Source organism: Ursus maritimus, unplaced genomic scaffold (assembly GCF_017311325.1).
Source record: "Ursus maritimus isolate PB19 unplaced genomic scaffold, ASM1731132v1 scaffold_11, whole genome shotgun sequence".
NCBI lineage: Eukaryota > Metazoa > Chordata > Mammalia > Carnivora > Ursidae > Ursus > Ursus maritimus.
The window spans coordinates 29,757,097-29,773,073 of record NW_024423453.1 but is presented as its reverse complement, the minus strand read 5'-3'; the positions used below and the strand labels follow the sequence as shown (position 1 = coordinate 29,773,073).

Genomic DNA, 15,977 nt, shown 5'->3' with positions numbered 1-15,977 from the left:
ATCAGTATTTTTTAAATATCTCTAGGAGATTTCATTGTTGCTGCCAAGGTTGGGAACCACACTGCCATACAGATACAATCAAGAATAAAGGAAAGCTTTATGTCCAAAGATCTGTGTCCTAACATAGGCTTTTCTAAAATGTTCAGTGGGAAAAGGTAGTTTGAGATACACCTTTTGAGTATTAAAACAGGTTTTTGAAAAGCCTACATACTGTAAGTTTCATAACTCTGAAATCTCTCGTATTTAACATCCAGGATGAAAGAGTCTGAGAAACAGTACAGCGTGTTCATGTGCCTTGTCCCTTTATGAAATTGTTTTGGGAAGCTATATACTAATGCCAACAATGCTACCATTGTTCTGAATACTTTTGAATTGCTTCCTGGAGCAATGCCTAAAATTTAAAACATAATAATAGAGGCAAGTTTTCTGCTGAGGAAGGTTTTCGTTTTAGAAATAGCCAAGTCATGGGGCACCTGGGTGGCTCAGTCGTTAAGCGTCTGCCTTCGGCTCAGGCCGTGATCCCGGATCCCTAGGATCGAGCCCCACATCAGGTTCCCAGGTTCCTCCGCTGGGAGCCTGCTAGTTCCTCTCCCACTCCCCCTGCTTGTGTTCCCTCTCTCAAATAAATAAATAGATAGATAAATAAATAAAATCTTAAAAAAAAATAGCCAAGTCACTTGAGGTTAATAAACTGATGTGAATCAAGCTAGGTAACACCACATTTGGTTCAAAATGAGACGCGGCTATTAAACTCACACTGGTTTTGAGACCTTCATAAAACTGGATATGGAAGCAATTCAAAAAAATTGCAAAAATATTTTTGAGCTGTGGCAGCAGAAACTCAAATTGTGTTGAAGTGCCTCAGTTTAATGTTTTCAAGAAACTTTAGAGATCTTCTGATCTATCACCTGTATTAGAAACTAAGGGTCAGGAAAAAATGGACTCTTCAGTCTCAGTTCAGCTGGTCAGTGGCAGACCTAAAAACAGAACTCCCCCTCTGCCTCCCAATTTAGTTTTAGCCTCGATCTACATTCCCTCCCATCTGGCAAAAAAGGCAGGGGCGGGGTTAGTTTAGGAGTAAGTCTAGCCTATCATGTAATGGTCCTTAACTTTCTCACAAAATCTTAAAATGTTGCAGAATTTTGCTGTGTGTTCTCTTCAGGTTCACCAATCTATGGAAACCTGAATGAGATGTTGGATACACTCCCTGTGCCCAGTCTTCCATTAGCCTTCTTGACTGGGGTTTCTCCACATTATAGGTAACATTACAGAAAATAGATCTGTAACCCTTTTTGACATTCTTGTATACAAACTGTCTCCATCTAGATGCCTAAATCTATTTAATGTAGCAAGATAATTTATACTCTGCTTTATTACCAAAGGAATTTAAGATAGTTTACAAAATCTAAGAATAAGTCAAAGTCAAAAAAATAAAAAAGGTAAAAGGATGAAAGCATACAGAGCACATACTGTTACAACTTCGTGAAGTGTCACCCAGTAATTCAAATTCAGCTATAAGGTCTGGTTTGAATGTCTCAGAAGCCAAAGCAAAAAAGTTAAGTTGATCAGTAATGAGATTCATAGAATCCAGTTTACCAGCTGCTTAGAAGCGACAAAGCTTGTCCTAGCATTCTGTCAAGAGGAATGGCTATGTCCACATGTCTAATCTTAGGTGAATGTCTTCTTAGACGTGAGCTTTCCACAGAAATCTAGGGAAAGGGCCTGGAATTATGAGTATTCTGTTTCATCACACAGAGGCAGTAATTTTTACTTTACCAAAGTAGGGTTGACATCCCTCTCATGAAATTAAAGAACCAGGTCACCTACAACCTCACATATGCTTGGAAGAACAATTAGGGGAAAAATCTTGCCATTCTATCAGTCCCTCACCTATTTGGGGCTTAATTTTCTATTAACCCTATTTGTTCTGCATTTTCAAATTGAAAGATGATTATTCTTGCAATAGTAAGAGTGGGTTGTTACAACATCCACGAATACCGGAAGACATCCAGTACAATGCCCTTCCCTTTCTTGCTGTGAACTTTCGAGGCAAGGTGCAGTGACTTCTGTGTATATTTTACAGTATTATTTTACAAACGTCTCACAAATCTACGGGGGTTCACAGGGCAGGTGCGAAGCGTTCCTCTGTGGACGGGAGAACCGAGGCCCTAGAGGTGGAGCAACTTGTTCAGACCACGCTGGTCAGAGCTGTCTTCACTTAGAGCCCGAGCCCCTCTATCTGATGTTGTTTTCCCTCCCCTTGTTTTAGAAGCCCGAGCTCCAATCCTCCCACTCTGGTACTAGCCCCTCTGGATGAAAGCTTGCCTGTGCCATATTTTATACGTGTCATTAAAAAAGCTCTTCCTGCAAGAACATTCATTTTTTGGATGCCGTTCCTTTTCTAAAATTGAAATCAATTAGGATTATGAGCATGTGTTTTTATCTCTTTTTAGAATTTATATCTTGGATATAAACTAACTCAAGCCAAAAACACATTATCTAATTATATGCAACATTCCCTTCACTATTATAAAATCTTGGATGTTTTAAAAAATGGCTCCAATACAGAGTATTTGCATCAACTTCTTCCTCTAGTTTGAAACACTACTGGAGTAACTGTTCTTACTGCTTCCTTCTAAAAGAAGTATGCAAACAGTAATAGATGTTCTGCTTTTCAACTATTTTACTGTATCAGAGAACAGATCTCTTTCAGCCACAATTTGGCCTCCGAATCTTGCTTCTGTTCTGTACTGCAATGTACTACAAAGTATTTGCCTTATGTGTTTGGCCACTTCTCATTGACCAGATCTCTTCCTCCCCCACATATCACTTTTGTCTCCAACTGTACTCACTCAAGGCCGAGGGAGCATGTTGGTGGGGAAAGAAGCAAGTACCCTGGAGTCAAGACACCTAGGTCTGAATACTGGCTCTCCTACTATTAGCTGTCACTTTGGTCAAATGATCCGTCACTTTGGTCAAATGATTTGATGGTTTACACCCCATTTTAAACTAAGAGTAGCTGTTGAGGGGCGCCTCGGTGGCACAGCGGTTAAGCGTCTGCCTTCGGCTCAGGGCGTGATCCCGGCATTGTGGGATCGAGCCCCACATCAGGCTCCTCCGCTAGGAGCCTGCTTCTTCCTCTCCCACTCCCCCTGCTTGTGTTCCCTCTCTCGCTGGCTGTCTCTATCTCTGTCGAATAAATAAATAAAATCTTAAAAAAAAAAAAAAAGAGTAGCTGTTGAAAAATTAATTCAGAGTAGTTGAAAGATCGTATTGAAAGCTCTTCGAGCCAAAGGTAAGGAACTCAAATGGTAGTTTCTTCCTATGTATACACATTTATCCTTTGCTTAATTAATGAAGTGGTAATCCTATTCCTTTCACCTTGTAGAAGGGAATTGCTGAAATAATGGCATGGAGGAAGAAAAAAAAAAAATCCACTGCCTCTCTCATTCTCTCTTCAAATATGCACAATTTACCTACTAAGACTCTTATTATGACCACGATTAAAATATACGATACAAAAGGAAAAGCTGAACCAAAAGGCACAGGGGGATGGAATAAGAGAAATTCATTAAATGGAACATGTCTAAAAATTTAGAATACAGATTTGTTACTTACCACTCTGCTTCTGGTTACTCCGACAGTCCATAAGGCAAAGGTGTCTACAAAGACTTAAAAGGAAAAATAAAATATGAAGTACAATCTGACAAGATTTAATATATTACTAAAAATATTACATAAAATGCTCACCTAATTCCATTTTAAATAAAGACAAATATAAAACCATCAATCAGATAACTCCAAAGGATAACTCATAAACAGATTTCCATTAGAATTTCCCCATTTCCTTAATTTATAGGCACATTACAATCACACGGTATTTCCAGTTTTGCTCATTAGCATTCCCAGCCACCCCAATCTGACCCTCAACCCATATGGCCTGTTAATTCATACACTGGTGGGCAACAGTTGAAATTCAAACATTATTTTGGCTTTCATTCTCAGCTGGATTTGCTCTCTTTAGGCTGTCGTGGTAGTTTCTTCAGGTCGGTGTACTTTGGGGTACGCAAAGAATATTTAATGCCTGTATTAATCAGTATTTGGTTTCTCAACAGCATATGATTATCATGCTAAGATTTGAACAAAATGACAGTTGGTACAGATGTTCTTCCTGCTTGCCATTCCTTCCAGGAACCCCCTTGACTTTGTCTATACAATGTACTGAAAACTTCATTTGTTTCAAAGTAGTTCCAATGCAGAGTATCTGGGTGAACCATTTTGGGGAACTCCCACCGTGATGCCTAGAGATATTACGTAAGCACAGCATCGATGCCTTCAATGTGCAGCTACAGATCCTCCTTTGTCCGCTTAAAAAATGAAGGTCTGTGTGTAAATGGATACTCTGGGTCACCACGTTAACAGTATTAAAAGATCAAATCTACTCGCAGATTCTTTTTGGACTAAAAAGACAAGATATTAAAATCACTAGCTTTAAAAGACCATTTATTATTCTTAAATATTTACAACTCATGGGTTAAAATATTTATCAATTTATTACCAATAGGTTATTTGTTGGGATTTTGCTTGAAAGGAGCTTCACTTGTTATCTTGTACCACTTTTATTTCTTATGGAAGAGAATTCCAGGTTATCTTCTAACTTTTTACATTCTTCTTTCTAGACATTTTGAAGTAACCACCTGGCTATCTTAGGAGAGTTCACGGACAGCCTCGTTAACAGGCTTTCTAGTTTCCCATCTCTGAAAAGAAGGCCCCACTTACTTCCTTAGCTCTTGCCACACAACAGTTCTTAAATAACCTAGCATGAAAAGCACAGTCCAATACAAATAGACATTGACTGACCTCAAATGTATACCACAGCATTCCAATGGAAAACAATAAATGCGTAACAGTGATTCAATAATGAAGACTGATTGGCCATGGAATCTCTTTTAAGAGAAACACAATAATGGGAATATGGAGCCATAGCAAGGATTACTTCTGAGGAAAGTATCATGGATTCCACTTAAATAAACAGAAAAGCCCGTCAGGCTAAATAGTCCCTTTGTACACTACTATTGTTAGACCCTAAATAAAAAGATCTCAGAGATTTAAGAAAATCACTATAAATTACTCTATAACTTATGTTTTGCATGGTTTTAAAACATTCACAATGCTCTAATTTATTTAATCTTACATGAAAATATAAAAAAATAAATATTGCCATGCATATCCTGCTGACATTTTAAAAACCCACAAATAAATAACTTGAAATGCTACCTAGAAAAATTGCTCCTGTATACTTATTGTTAATTATGGAGGACTCAAGCAAGTCTATTTTTACATAGCATTCTTAAACTGAAAAAGCTACAAAACAAGCCTAAATTTTAATGCCCTTAAATGATCAAAATGTAATGCTAAGGGAAAGAAAAGAATTCAAGCCAAAACTGGAGTGCAAACACCTTTTTTGCTGTAGGTTTTAATGGAAAAGGTTTGTGGACTAATGGGATTCCTTCCCAAGGGCATGCTGGACATGGAAAATGACGTAAGAGAAACTGGGAATCCTTCCTCAAGCAACTTCTTATCCTATTTCAGTTTCCTGAAACATCCCTGGTTAAGACTCTTGTGATTAAAAAGACAGACAAGCATTTATAAACGTCCGTCAGGTTCCTCCTCACTGAAGCTGAAGTCACACACTAGAGACAGGTGGTCTGAAGGATAATTAAAAGAGGGTAGCCGGTTGGGTCCAATCTGTTCCTCGGTGAGCAAATCGAGAGCTGACGTCACACGCAGAGCATGTTTAGAATACCAGATATAGTCCAGCGTGTGCCGGCACTCCCCCGAGGTCCGGATCTTCCAGGTGGTGTACGGGGGCTCGGACTGCCCGTCGGCGCTCAGCAGCTTGTAGGCACTGCTCAGGTTCAGGCTGGAGGAGGCGAAGTGTTTGTAGACCTCCTCTGTGGGCTCGGCATTGAAGTCCCCGCAGACAATAAGGGGGACCTTGGCTCCGTGGGTGATGTTCTGCAAGTTCTGGAGGAGGTCACAGCCTTGAGCCGAGCGAAATCGTTCCCAGCCAGGACGTGCTTTTAAGTGGGTGACAGCAATACAGAACTGTCGACTGGACTCCTTGCACTCCAGAGTTTGTGCGATGGCCACCTGATTGGTTTTCAACGTCATGGCCGTCAGCCGGATATTGGCACTGTTGACCAGCTTGAATCGGTTCTGGAGGAAAAACAAGGCACAGCCATCCGGTCCGTTGTTGTGCTCTACATCTAGACAAGGGGACCAGGGCTTGGGGAAAAACGTGCCTTGATAGCCCAATCTACTGAGGAGTGGCTGGAAGGTGTCAAAATAGTGGTCCACCTCTTGGAGGCACAATATATCGGGCTGGTAGGCTAGGATTTCTTCTAGGATGAGACATTTCCTTTCTTCCCACTTGAGTGCTTCCACAGGGCATTGTACAAAGTTGTCTTTTCCTTCTCCAAGAGCTGAAATAAAAAAGCCAGTCAGCTGTCACAGGTACTTAGAAGTCGTGGTTCTACAGCAGCTAAGTACCTGGAAGTCTCCTTCAGTTTGACACAACCCAAGACCCTCAGAACGCCTTCTCTAGTTCAGATGTTTTGGGTGTTTCTTCTCTGTCTAAACTGTACTAACCAACCAAACTGGGGCGCCTAGGTGGCTCAGTCGGGTAAGCGTGTGACTCTTGATTTTGGCTGAGATCATGATCTCAGGGTCGTGAGACTGAGCCCTACATTGGGCTCTGCTCTGAGTGTGGAGCCTGCTTCGGATTCTCTCTCCCTCTACCGCCCCCTCCATTATGTGTGCACACATACGTCCGCTCTCTGTGTCTCTCAAAAAAATCCCAAAACAAACAAAGCCTACCAAACTAAATAATCTCTTAATATCCAGATAAGGCAAGCAATTTATTATTCTTTCATATTAAAACTGTTTCATATGACTATAATCTAGGATGAAAAATCTAAAGTTTGAGTCTTAAACAGTGTTCTTTACAATCCCTGGGATAGAAACTATGTCAGATGAAACAAATGTATTTAACTTTATATGCTAACTTTTTAAAAAAGATTTTATTTATTTGAGAGAGAGAGATCACGAGTAGGGGGGAGGGGTGGAGGGGTAGAGCTTGGGTAGAGCCCAATGTGGGTCTCAATCCCAGGATCCTGGGAGCATGACCTGAGCCAAAAGCAGCCACTCAGCTGACTGAGCCACCCAGATGCCCATATGCTAACTTTTTTTTCCCCCCAAAGATTTTATTTGTTTATTTGACAGAGACAGAGAGAGACAGCGAGAGACGGAACACGAGCAGGGGGAGTGGGAGAGGAAGAAGCAGGCTTCCCGCCGAGCAGGGAGCCCGATACAGAGCTCGATCCCAGGACCCTGGGATCATGACCTGAGCTGAAGGCAGACGCTTAACGACTGAGCCACCCAGGCGCCCCAAACTTTATTTTTTTTTAAATAAGATTTTATTTTTAAGTAATCTCTACAACAAACATGGAGCCTGAACTCACAACCCCAAGATCAAGAGTCACATGCTCTACTGACTGAGCTGGCCAGGCATCCCATCTATACACTAATTTTAATACTTAGCTGTCATGAGCCATATGGAACTTATCTTAAACAGGCAGTTTTTCCTACTTATGGACAAAGATCTGGGGAGGGGGGAATCTAAGATTGAAAAGTCAGGGTATATGCCCTTCTTTAAAAATAGCTGCCTTTCTTTTTCTTAAAATTTTTCCACTGCTACATGAAAGGCAATACTACAGAGTTCACGGATTCATCTTTTTAATTCAGCAGACCTAGGAAAGGAGTCCTTTCTACCATAACAAAATAGTATCTTAATGAACAGAGAACTGAAGCAAAATCCCTTTGACCTCAAGTTATACAGATGCATATGGGTGGGAATCTGGCCTCAAGAATACCAGAACTCACCACCTCACCACCACCCACAGAGCCCCCATTCCCTGCAGAAAGTCCTACCTGTTACCCATTTGGCAGATTCTGTTTCTCCCTTACAAATGCTATGTTAGTGCTGTGGACTGAGAGTTGAAGGCAACAGAAAGTTTGAAGCTGATAAAAGACAGGGTCCTTTAAACATGGAAGGTAAGGTATAAATCTTGAGTGCTGGATTTATTTGTGAAAACTGGACGGCCTTCTTTCTTACCTTCCCCTTCGGGGAGCTCCCCGTGCTGCCCTAGTCACCCCATCCTCCTACAGTGCAATCTGCCCACACCTCTTCCCCCCACATAACGTTATCAGTGCTCCAGGCATGTGCAGAACAGAAAGGCAGTCACAGCCAAGTTAACTGCTCGGGTACAAAAGCATCAGGCATACCTTGGGCGAGGATGTTCCACTGCATGACCCGAATAGGTGGGTGGCTACTGGGGCAATCTGTCCTCAGATCCACAAAATCCCTCTGGAACCGGGGAGGTCGAGTGTGCAGGACAGCCCTGCATTCCTCAAGGAGTTCTTTAGGATCAATGGGCTCCAGATGTTCTGCGTCAGGTGACACCAAATATTCCGGGTGCGGGGAGGCAGCGCTGCTGTTCAGTGTCTTGGCGAGAGCACTGTAGAGTCTGGTCGTGCCGTTTCCCATGGAACTCACTACAGGAAGGGAAAGCACAATTGTACACTCAGCTCCTTTTTCTGCCTTTCTTCCATTTGCACTCAGCTCAAATAGGAAGATAAAACATTTGCTGTCCACGGAAGCCAAAAACTTGACTGAGGGTCATGTCGCCAGGTTCGTGTATGAAGCCATTTCTGCAGAGGTGCTTTAAAGGAGTTTCTAGGTTCTAACTTTCTTCTAGGACAGGTTAATTGAAATACTAATGTTAAAACTGGTCTCTGGGGGCGCCTGGGTAGCGCAGTCGTTAAGCGTCTGCCTTTGGCTCAGGGCATGATCCCGGCGATCTGGGATCGAGCCCCACATCAGGCTCTTCCGCTAGGAGCCTGCTTCTTCCTCTCCCACTCCCCCTGCTTGTGTTCCCTCTCTCGCTGGCTGTCTCTCTGTCAAATAAATAAATAAAATCTTTAAAAAAAATAAAATAAAATAGGTCTCTGATTAAGATAATTCTTTTAAGGGAGAAATACCTTGATCTTTATGGTCCCTTCTAATTTAGGATCTGTCTTCATAATTTATAAACCCAGCCTTATTACGAAAGCATGGCTTGACAAAATCCACGTTCCTTTTCCTAAATATTTTATTACAAACTTGAAGGCCAGTTTGTAGAGAGCCAAATGTTAGAAAGCCCATGATAATCCTGGAGAAAAGGTGAGGTGAGAGCAGGCGGCTGCTCTGGCCTCCTCGTGCACACAGATCCCTCTGTTACGGAAAGTAACAGCTGGGTTACATCCATATCCAGCTCTCTCAGATGTTAACCATCCATCAGGGCCTGGCTTTCTGTAGCACTCTGATCGTCACGGAACAACACAGCCTATAGTAGCAACTGCCAGATTTTCTAAGAATCCAGAAAAAGGGCTGGAAGAAGAAGGAGTAAGAAAAGGTTGCCCACCTGTGCCGGACCCTGAAAGGAAAATGGTATGGAGAGGAACAGAAGGCACGCCGTGCTCAGTGCATTTTCTAGGGCTTCACTTTTTATCCTGAGAGATTATAATGCACTTAGGAGAGGAGAGCACGATCTCCCAGTGATTAGCCTGACAAAAGTTCCACCTGTAAGCAGGTGACTGCTCTTTTTCACTCTTCATTACAGTAGCAATTAGGGTCAAGTTTTACCTGGAACCACCTCCAAGAGTCTGTGTAGGATGAGTCACTGTCTGGAGGAATCTGGATTTCCCTACCACACCCACATTCTTGCCTTCTCTTGAAAGACACACGGTTTTCTTATAAAATACGTTCTCTGGCAGGCTGAGTGCATCCGAAACCAGCAGTCAATCAGATTCACTGTGGCAGGTCACAAAAGCAAGTCCAAATATTTACCAACAAATGTCCTTAAACATCAAGGTCAATAAGCATGCAAGCATGCTCTCTATTGTTCCTTTTCATCAACTCAACATAGTTGTGGATTTTCCCCCCAGGAAGACTACCAGATTGAGGCAAAGAAACACATCGTACATTTGCGTGTACGTGCATCTTGAAGCAAGCCTGGTCGTCCTCACACACACATATACACATGCGCAAATGCATGCACACACACCTGCTTCCAAAGTGTTTGATTTCAATATATTAAATTCTTTTTAATCAATCTGCTTGCCTATCTGAGTACATGGGTCCAAAGGAAGAAATTTTCTTCTTGGCTGGTAGTATTAACTTTGAAAATCTTTCTTCTGTACTTCTAGTTTTTAAGAAAAAAGAAGTTAAAGGCCTTACTGGTTGGTTTCTCAAGTGTCGTCTCCAGAAGAGGAGCACCACCTCACGGTCAACCCGAATGTCACGCAGCCACCAGACCAACTCACGAGGCACCATGGGGCATTTTACATGGGAGACACACGGCCACGTCTGGCCTAGGTCGGCCTCTAAGCGCACCACTAGCCGGACGTCGTTCAGCTCCAACGGAACTCTCCACATCCTTTTGCTCTATCTTTGTCAAGCTGCGTTTTGGGTGGTTATTGTGATAAAAGCAAGTATGTAAAAGTGAGCATGAAAAAGAGAGTAATACTGTCCAATAGGAGTTTACGTATTTGACGAGTTATGTGAAGCCAGAAAAACCATCTTGAACTGCACTTTCTTCTAAAAAGTTAGAAAACCTTCACATAAAGGGAGTAAGGAACAGAAAAACATCCATTTCAGACAACGAAAGCATACCAGAAAGACATGCCCAGAAAGCAAAGCAAAACTGTATCTTATTGCAAACGAGCTAAAAGTCATTAAGAAAATGACAGAACAGCCTAAATCAGAATTAGGAAACTCAGAAATAAGGCAACAAAGAGAATTAGTTATTAAAAAAAAAAAAAAAAAGAGATAGACTATTTGAGAGATAGTGGTAATATTATGTGCTTAATTTAAGCAAAGATCCAATATATGGGTAACAGGAATTCTGGTAGCAGGAAAACCAGTGCAAGGAAATGAAACACATACTAAAAACTGCATGTAAATCAAGAAAACTTTTGAGTACAAAATTTCAATCACGCAGGGTTGAAATAAGTTCTGGAGATATAATTTCAGCATGGTAACTATAGTTAATACTAATACATTCTTGAAATCTTTTAAGTGATCTCAACACACACACACACACACACACACACACAAGGTAACTGTGAGGTGACAGATGCGTTGATTAGCTTGGTGGAGGTAATCGTTTCACAATGAATATGTACACCAAAACACGTGATAGACTATATACTATTTACTATATACTAACTATATACTATTTTCACCTATTATATCAAGCTGGAAAAAAATAAAATGGTTTAACAGAAAAAATTAAATAAGGTTAAAAAAGACATGTATCATGGATATATTTAAACACCAGATACATAAAGGTCTTTTTTTTCTAAAAAAAGAAAAAACAAAACAAAAATACTCGAAACTACGTATTAAAAAACACATCACATACCTGAGAATATCAACCCAGAATGAATAACACCAACTGGACTGTGAAGAAAAAGAAAAAAATCCCTTGGGCATCTAGGCAAAAACATCAAGTAACTTATAAGGAAAATAAAATTAGTCTATCATCAGACTGCAACTACAATGTTTTATGCCAAGAGAAAATGAAGTTACATATTTAAATATTTAACTCCAACTTTATATATCTGGCTCATCTATATGTGAGCAAGGAATTTATATCCAGCAACACCGGAATATGACTCCATGAGCCCTTCTTGAGGAAAGTATAGAGCAGGGCTGACAAACTGTAGCCAGAGGTATTTTTGTATAGTCCTCGAGCTAAGAATGGTTTTAAAAGGTTGTTAAACACACAAACATGATCCTGGAGTCCCAGGATCGAGTCCTGCGTCGGGCTCCCTGCTCAGCGGGGAAGTCCACTTCTCCCTCTGACCCTCTCCCCTTTCATGCTCGCTCACTGGCTCTCTTCCTTTCTCTCAAATAGATAAATAAAATCTTTAAAAAAATAAAATAAACACACAGACGCATATACACAATATGGAATAGGATCCCTTTCGGCCTTCAAAGCCTAAATTTACTATCCAGTCTTTGTCAGAAAAATTTTTGCCACCTCTGGAACAAAAGCACAAACTTTAGACCAAAATGATCAGCAAGACTTTGATATAAGATGGGTGGTAAGCATGAAACATATAGCTACTTAGAAAATCAAGTCTAAGTGAGGTTAAGAGAGTACAATATATAATGGCTATGTGATCCCACAACGAATTTACGAAGACTTAATACAACTGAAGGGGGGGGAGCAGGGACCAGAATGAGGAAAATATATTCAATTAAAAATTTCAAACTGGGGCACCTCATTGGCTCAGTTGGAAGAACATGCAATTCTTGATCCCAGGGTAGTGAGTTCGAGCCCCACTTCGAGTGTAGAGGTTACCAAAAAAATTGAAAAATAAACTTAAAAAAATTGTAAACTGTTTTCAGTGATCATAATTAGTAGTGGTAATGTTTGGATTGTTATTTTGACTGTTGCGCAGATGTGAAACGAAGCAAATGGATATTCTAATTCCATCATTCTCTGTTGTCCTTTTTTCTGGTTTAGTTTTGAAAATGCATTTATAGGCTATTAGCCACACACTCAAGGAAAACACTCTTTCTTGCCAAAGCCAACTCATTTTGGACCACCAGCAAATGATTAAATTTGATCATCTATTTGTGACTGGGCCTCTCAAAGTCTTCTGGCGGTTTTCAATATTTCAATCTACCCTCAAAAGACAAAGCTTTTCAGCAAAGAAGATGAAGAACACACTACAGCACCGCTAAGTACTAAGGCCTTGAATGGGACAGGCTTCCACAGACCAACTCCAGTCCTGTTCTATCACTGTTTAGCTGTGCACAACTCTCCAGACCTGCTTACAGACCTTTCAAATCAGGGCTTGTTAAAGGATCCTAATTTCCTCAAGAATTTTTGGAAAATGCATCTAGGTTAGAATAGATGGCAACCTCAAAGTAACATCTCTATTATTTGTACTACAGACATACATATTTCTATTAAGAAAACTTGCACGCAGGGACGCCTGGGTGGCTCAGTCGGTTAAGTGTCTGCCTTTGGCTCAGGTCATGTCCCGGGATCAAGTCCCACGCCTGGCTCTTTGCTCAGCGTGGAGCCCACTTCTCCCTCTGCACCCCCCTCGCCCCATGCTCTTGCTCTCGTGCAAGCTCTCTGACAAATAAAGAAATAAAATTAAAAAAAAACTTGCATGTACCATTCAGAATGACTTTTATTCCTCTATTTGAGACCCAGAATGGACAATTTCATGTGTTAACAGTACAGCTGACTCTGAACAACACAGGTTTAAACACGTGATCCGATTATATGTGGATTTTTTATAGTACATACTCTAAGTGTATTTTCTCTTCCTTATGAAAATTTTCTTAATAGCACCTTCTCTTCTCTAGCTTGCTTTATTATACAAATACAGTATATAATATAAATAACATACAAAATATGTGCTAATCAACTGTATATGTTATCAGTAAGGCTTCCGGTCAACAGTAGGCAATTAGTACTAGGTTTGGGGGGAGTCAAAAGTTACATGCAAATTTTTGATTGTGCAGGGGTTTCGTTCCCCCACCCTCCCTATGTTGTTCAAGAGTCAACTGTACTTGGGTACGGAATGCCCTGAAAATAGCCTTTAAAAAAGTTTTACTAGCATAGACCCTTTGTTCTTATTTCACTGTAGATTCATTTACCTGAGAAAGATGTCACTTGGCTAAATTTCAAGTAAGAGACTAGGTAGAGGGCTATCGTTAGGGAATATTTATTATAATCCTGTCTCTGCTCCTTAGCTCTTACAGGAACTCAAGGATGGTCCCTAAGGTGGACTGACGCCAATGTGAGTATCAAGTTAGGCAGTTAACAAGGTGACACAGCACATGCCTTCTAACACTGCAGTACCTAGGAAGTCGATTAACAAATCAACCTGTTACACAGTGAGTCTGAATTAGGAGAAAGCCAGATAATTCTGAAAGATGTCCCTACCAGTCCACCCTTCTCTTACACACGTGAGGGCCCCCTATGTGGCAGGCTCTGTCCTCACAGCACACTGTGCAATTGAATCACCTCTACCTTTTACTCTCTTGGGTGTGGTCTGGGACAAAACTCTAATCTTCATAATCTAATCTAAGTCCTTGGGGATAATTTGCCTGCAGTATTCTCATTTTCCTATTCTCTGAGTTTTGAAAAGGGCACTTCATACCAGTAAGGTAGGTACCTGTTGATCTTTTCTATCGAGAAGTTACCAAGTATTTGGGGAAAGATTAATACACATGAACTAATGAGAGAAAAACTGAGTGTTTACTATGTGTAATGAGCCAGGGTATAGTAAGGGTTAAAACAATCAGGATAGGTAACAATCAGAAAAAGACTGTAAAAAAAAAAGAAGACTTAAAATGTGGCGCTTTAATTCCTGACTAAACCACTTACTTGGTCCATCACAGACAGTAGCCACCATAATCTCCTGCCTCACTCTCCCAAACACACATAGGCACACTGGACACCAGCCTAGCACTCTAGCCCATCCTTGATCAAGTTCCTGTAAGATCAGTGAACAAACAGACAAAGATCTCTGTCCTCTTGGAGCTTATGCTGCAGTGGGGATATACAAGACAATGGTCATATGGTGAAAAGTGTTAACGGAGAAAAATAAAGGAGGAAGAGGAAATAGGGAGGAATGCTAGCGGGTGGGGAGTTGCTGATTTATGTGGGATGCCCAGGGAGGTCTCACTAAAAGATGGAATTTGAGCAGAGACCTGAACGTGGTAAGGAAATAAATCCAGAAGTCTTAATGGAGATCCAATGGAAGAACATTCTGGGCAGAAGGAACAGCAAATGCAAAAGCCCTAAGAAAGGAACATGGTTGGTAAGGCTGATAAATAGCAACACACTGAAATTATTTACAGAATGAATAACAGATGAGGTCAGTGAAGCAGTGAGGACAGGGAAGCAGATTATATAGTGCGCTGTAGTCCATTCTAAGGACTTGAGCCTTTATCTGATATGGGAAGCCACTGGAGAATGTTAAGCAGAAATAAGAATTTGATTTACATAAAAAAAAAAAAATCTCACTGGGGACCCCTGGGTGGCTCAGTCAGTTAAGCATCTGCGGTTAAGCATCTGCCTTCGGCTCAGGTCATGATCCCAGGGTCCTGGGATTGAGCCCTGCTTGGGGCTCCCTGCTCAGCACAGAGCTGTCCCCCCGCCCCCCTTATACGCACGCACTCTCTGTCAGATAAATAAAGTCTTAAAAAAAAAATACACTACATTGTAGGGAAATAAGGGCAGACATAGAAAATGCATTAGAGGACAATTACAATAATCCAGGCAAAAGACAGTGGTAGCTTGGACTAGTGATAGTAGTTACAGTGGCTGGATTCTGAAAAATTCTAATTGGAGCAAGTTTAAGTGATAACCTGGATGTGGTCTGAGAGAGAAAGAATAGTCAAAAAGTCCCAAAGGTCGCCAGCAGAGCAATTAGAAAGATGAAGTTCACAGTAGCGGCGAGGAAGATTTGATGGGGCTGGCAGAAAACAGGGGCTTGGTAATTAGATATGACTGAGGCTTAGGAGAGAGGAACAAACTGGAAATAAATGTTTGGGAGAAATCAGTGGACACCTGAGACTAAAGTGAGTTGAGAGAGAAAACAGGTCAAAGGACTGAACTCTGGGGAAAACTGGGGAAGATGCGGTGAAAATCCGAGGATGACATGCCAGGGAAGCTGCAGAGGGAGGGGGCATGATCTTGCTGGAAACAAAGTTAAGAAAGTGATTCATCCATGACCTAGCTATCTCCTGTGTCAAATGCTACCGATATTTCAAGGAAAATAAAAGCAGACCATCTGGATTTAGCAACACGGAAAACTTCGGTGGCTTTAACAACAGGGAT

At 41.2% G+C, this 15,977-nt stretch overlaps 2 protein-coding genes across 4 annotated transcripts in view; one reads left to right on the top strand and one right to left on the bottom strand.

Annotated features, from left to right (window-relative positions):
* ELF2 (E74 like ETS transcription factor 2) overlaps positions 1-10,447 on the top strand; it is a 120,583-nt gene extending 110,136 nt beyond the window's left edge. The window contains exon 12 of the transcript XR_005833886.1: positions 10,309-10,447. The gene's annotated coding sequence lies outside the window, so the exon portion shown is untranslated. The remainder of the gene's footprint in view (positions 1-10,308) is intronic.
* The window catches only part of NOCT (nocturnin), a 28,043-nt gene continuing 16,552 nt past the window's right edge, over positions 4,487-15,977 (bottom strand). For 2 of the 3 annotated variants that reach the window (XM_040626320.1, XM_008685410.2), the window contains exons 2-3: positions 8,347-8,616; positions 4,487-6,485 (exon numbers count right to left, since the gene is read on the bottom strand). In XM_040626320.1, coding sequence (XP_040482254.1) covers positions 5,647-6,485; positions 8,347-8,616 — 1,109 coding nt within the window. In that variant the 3' untranslated portion in view covers positions 4,487-5,646. Of the gene's footprint in view, positions 6,486-8,346; positions 8,617-9,745; positions 10,311-15,977 lie in introns of those variants that run through there. The other variant, XM_040626321.1, reaches the window with a different exon arrangement.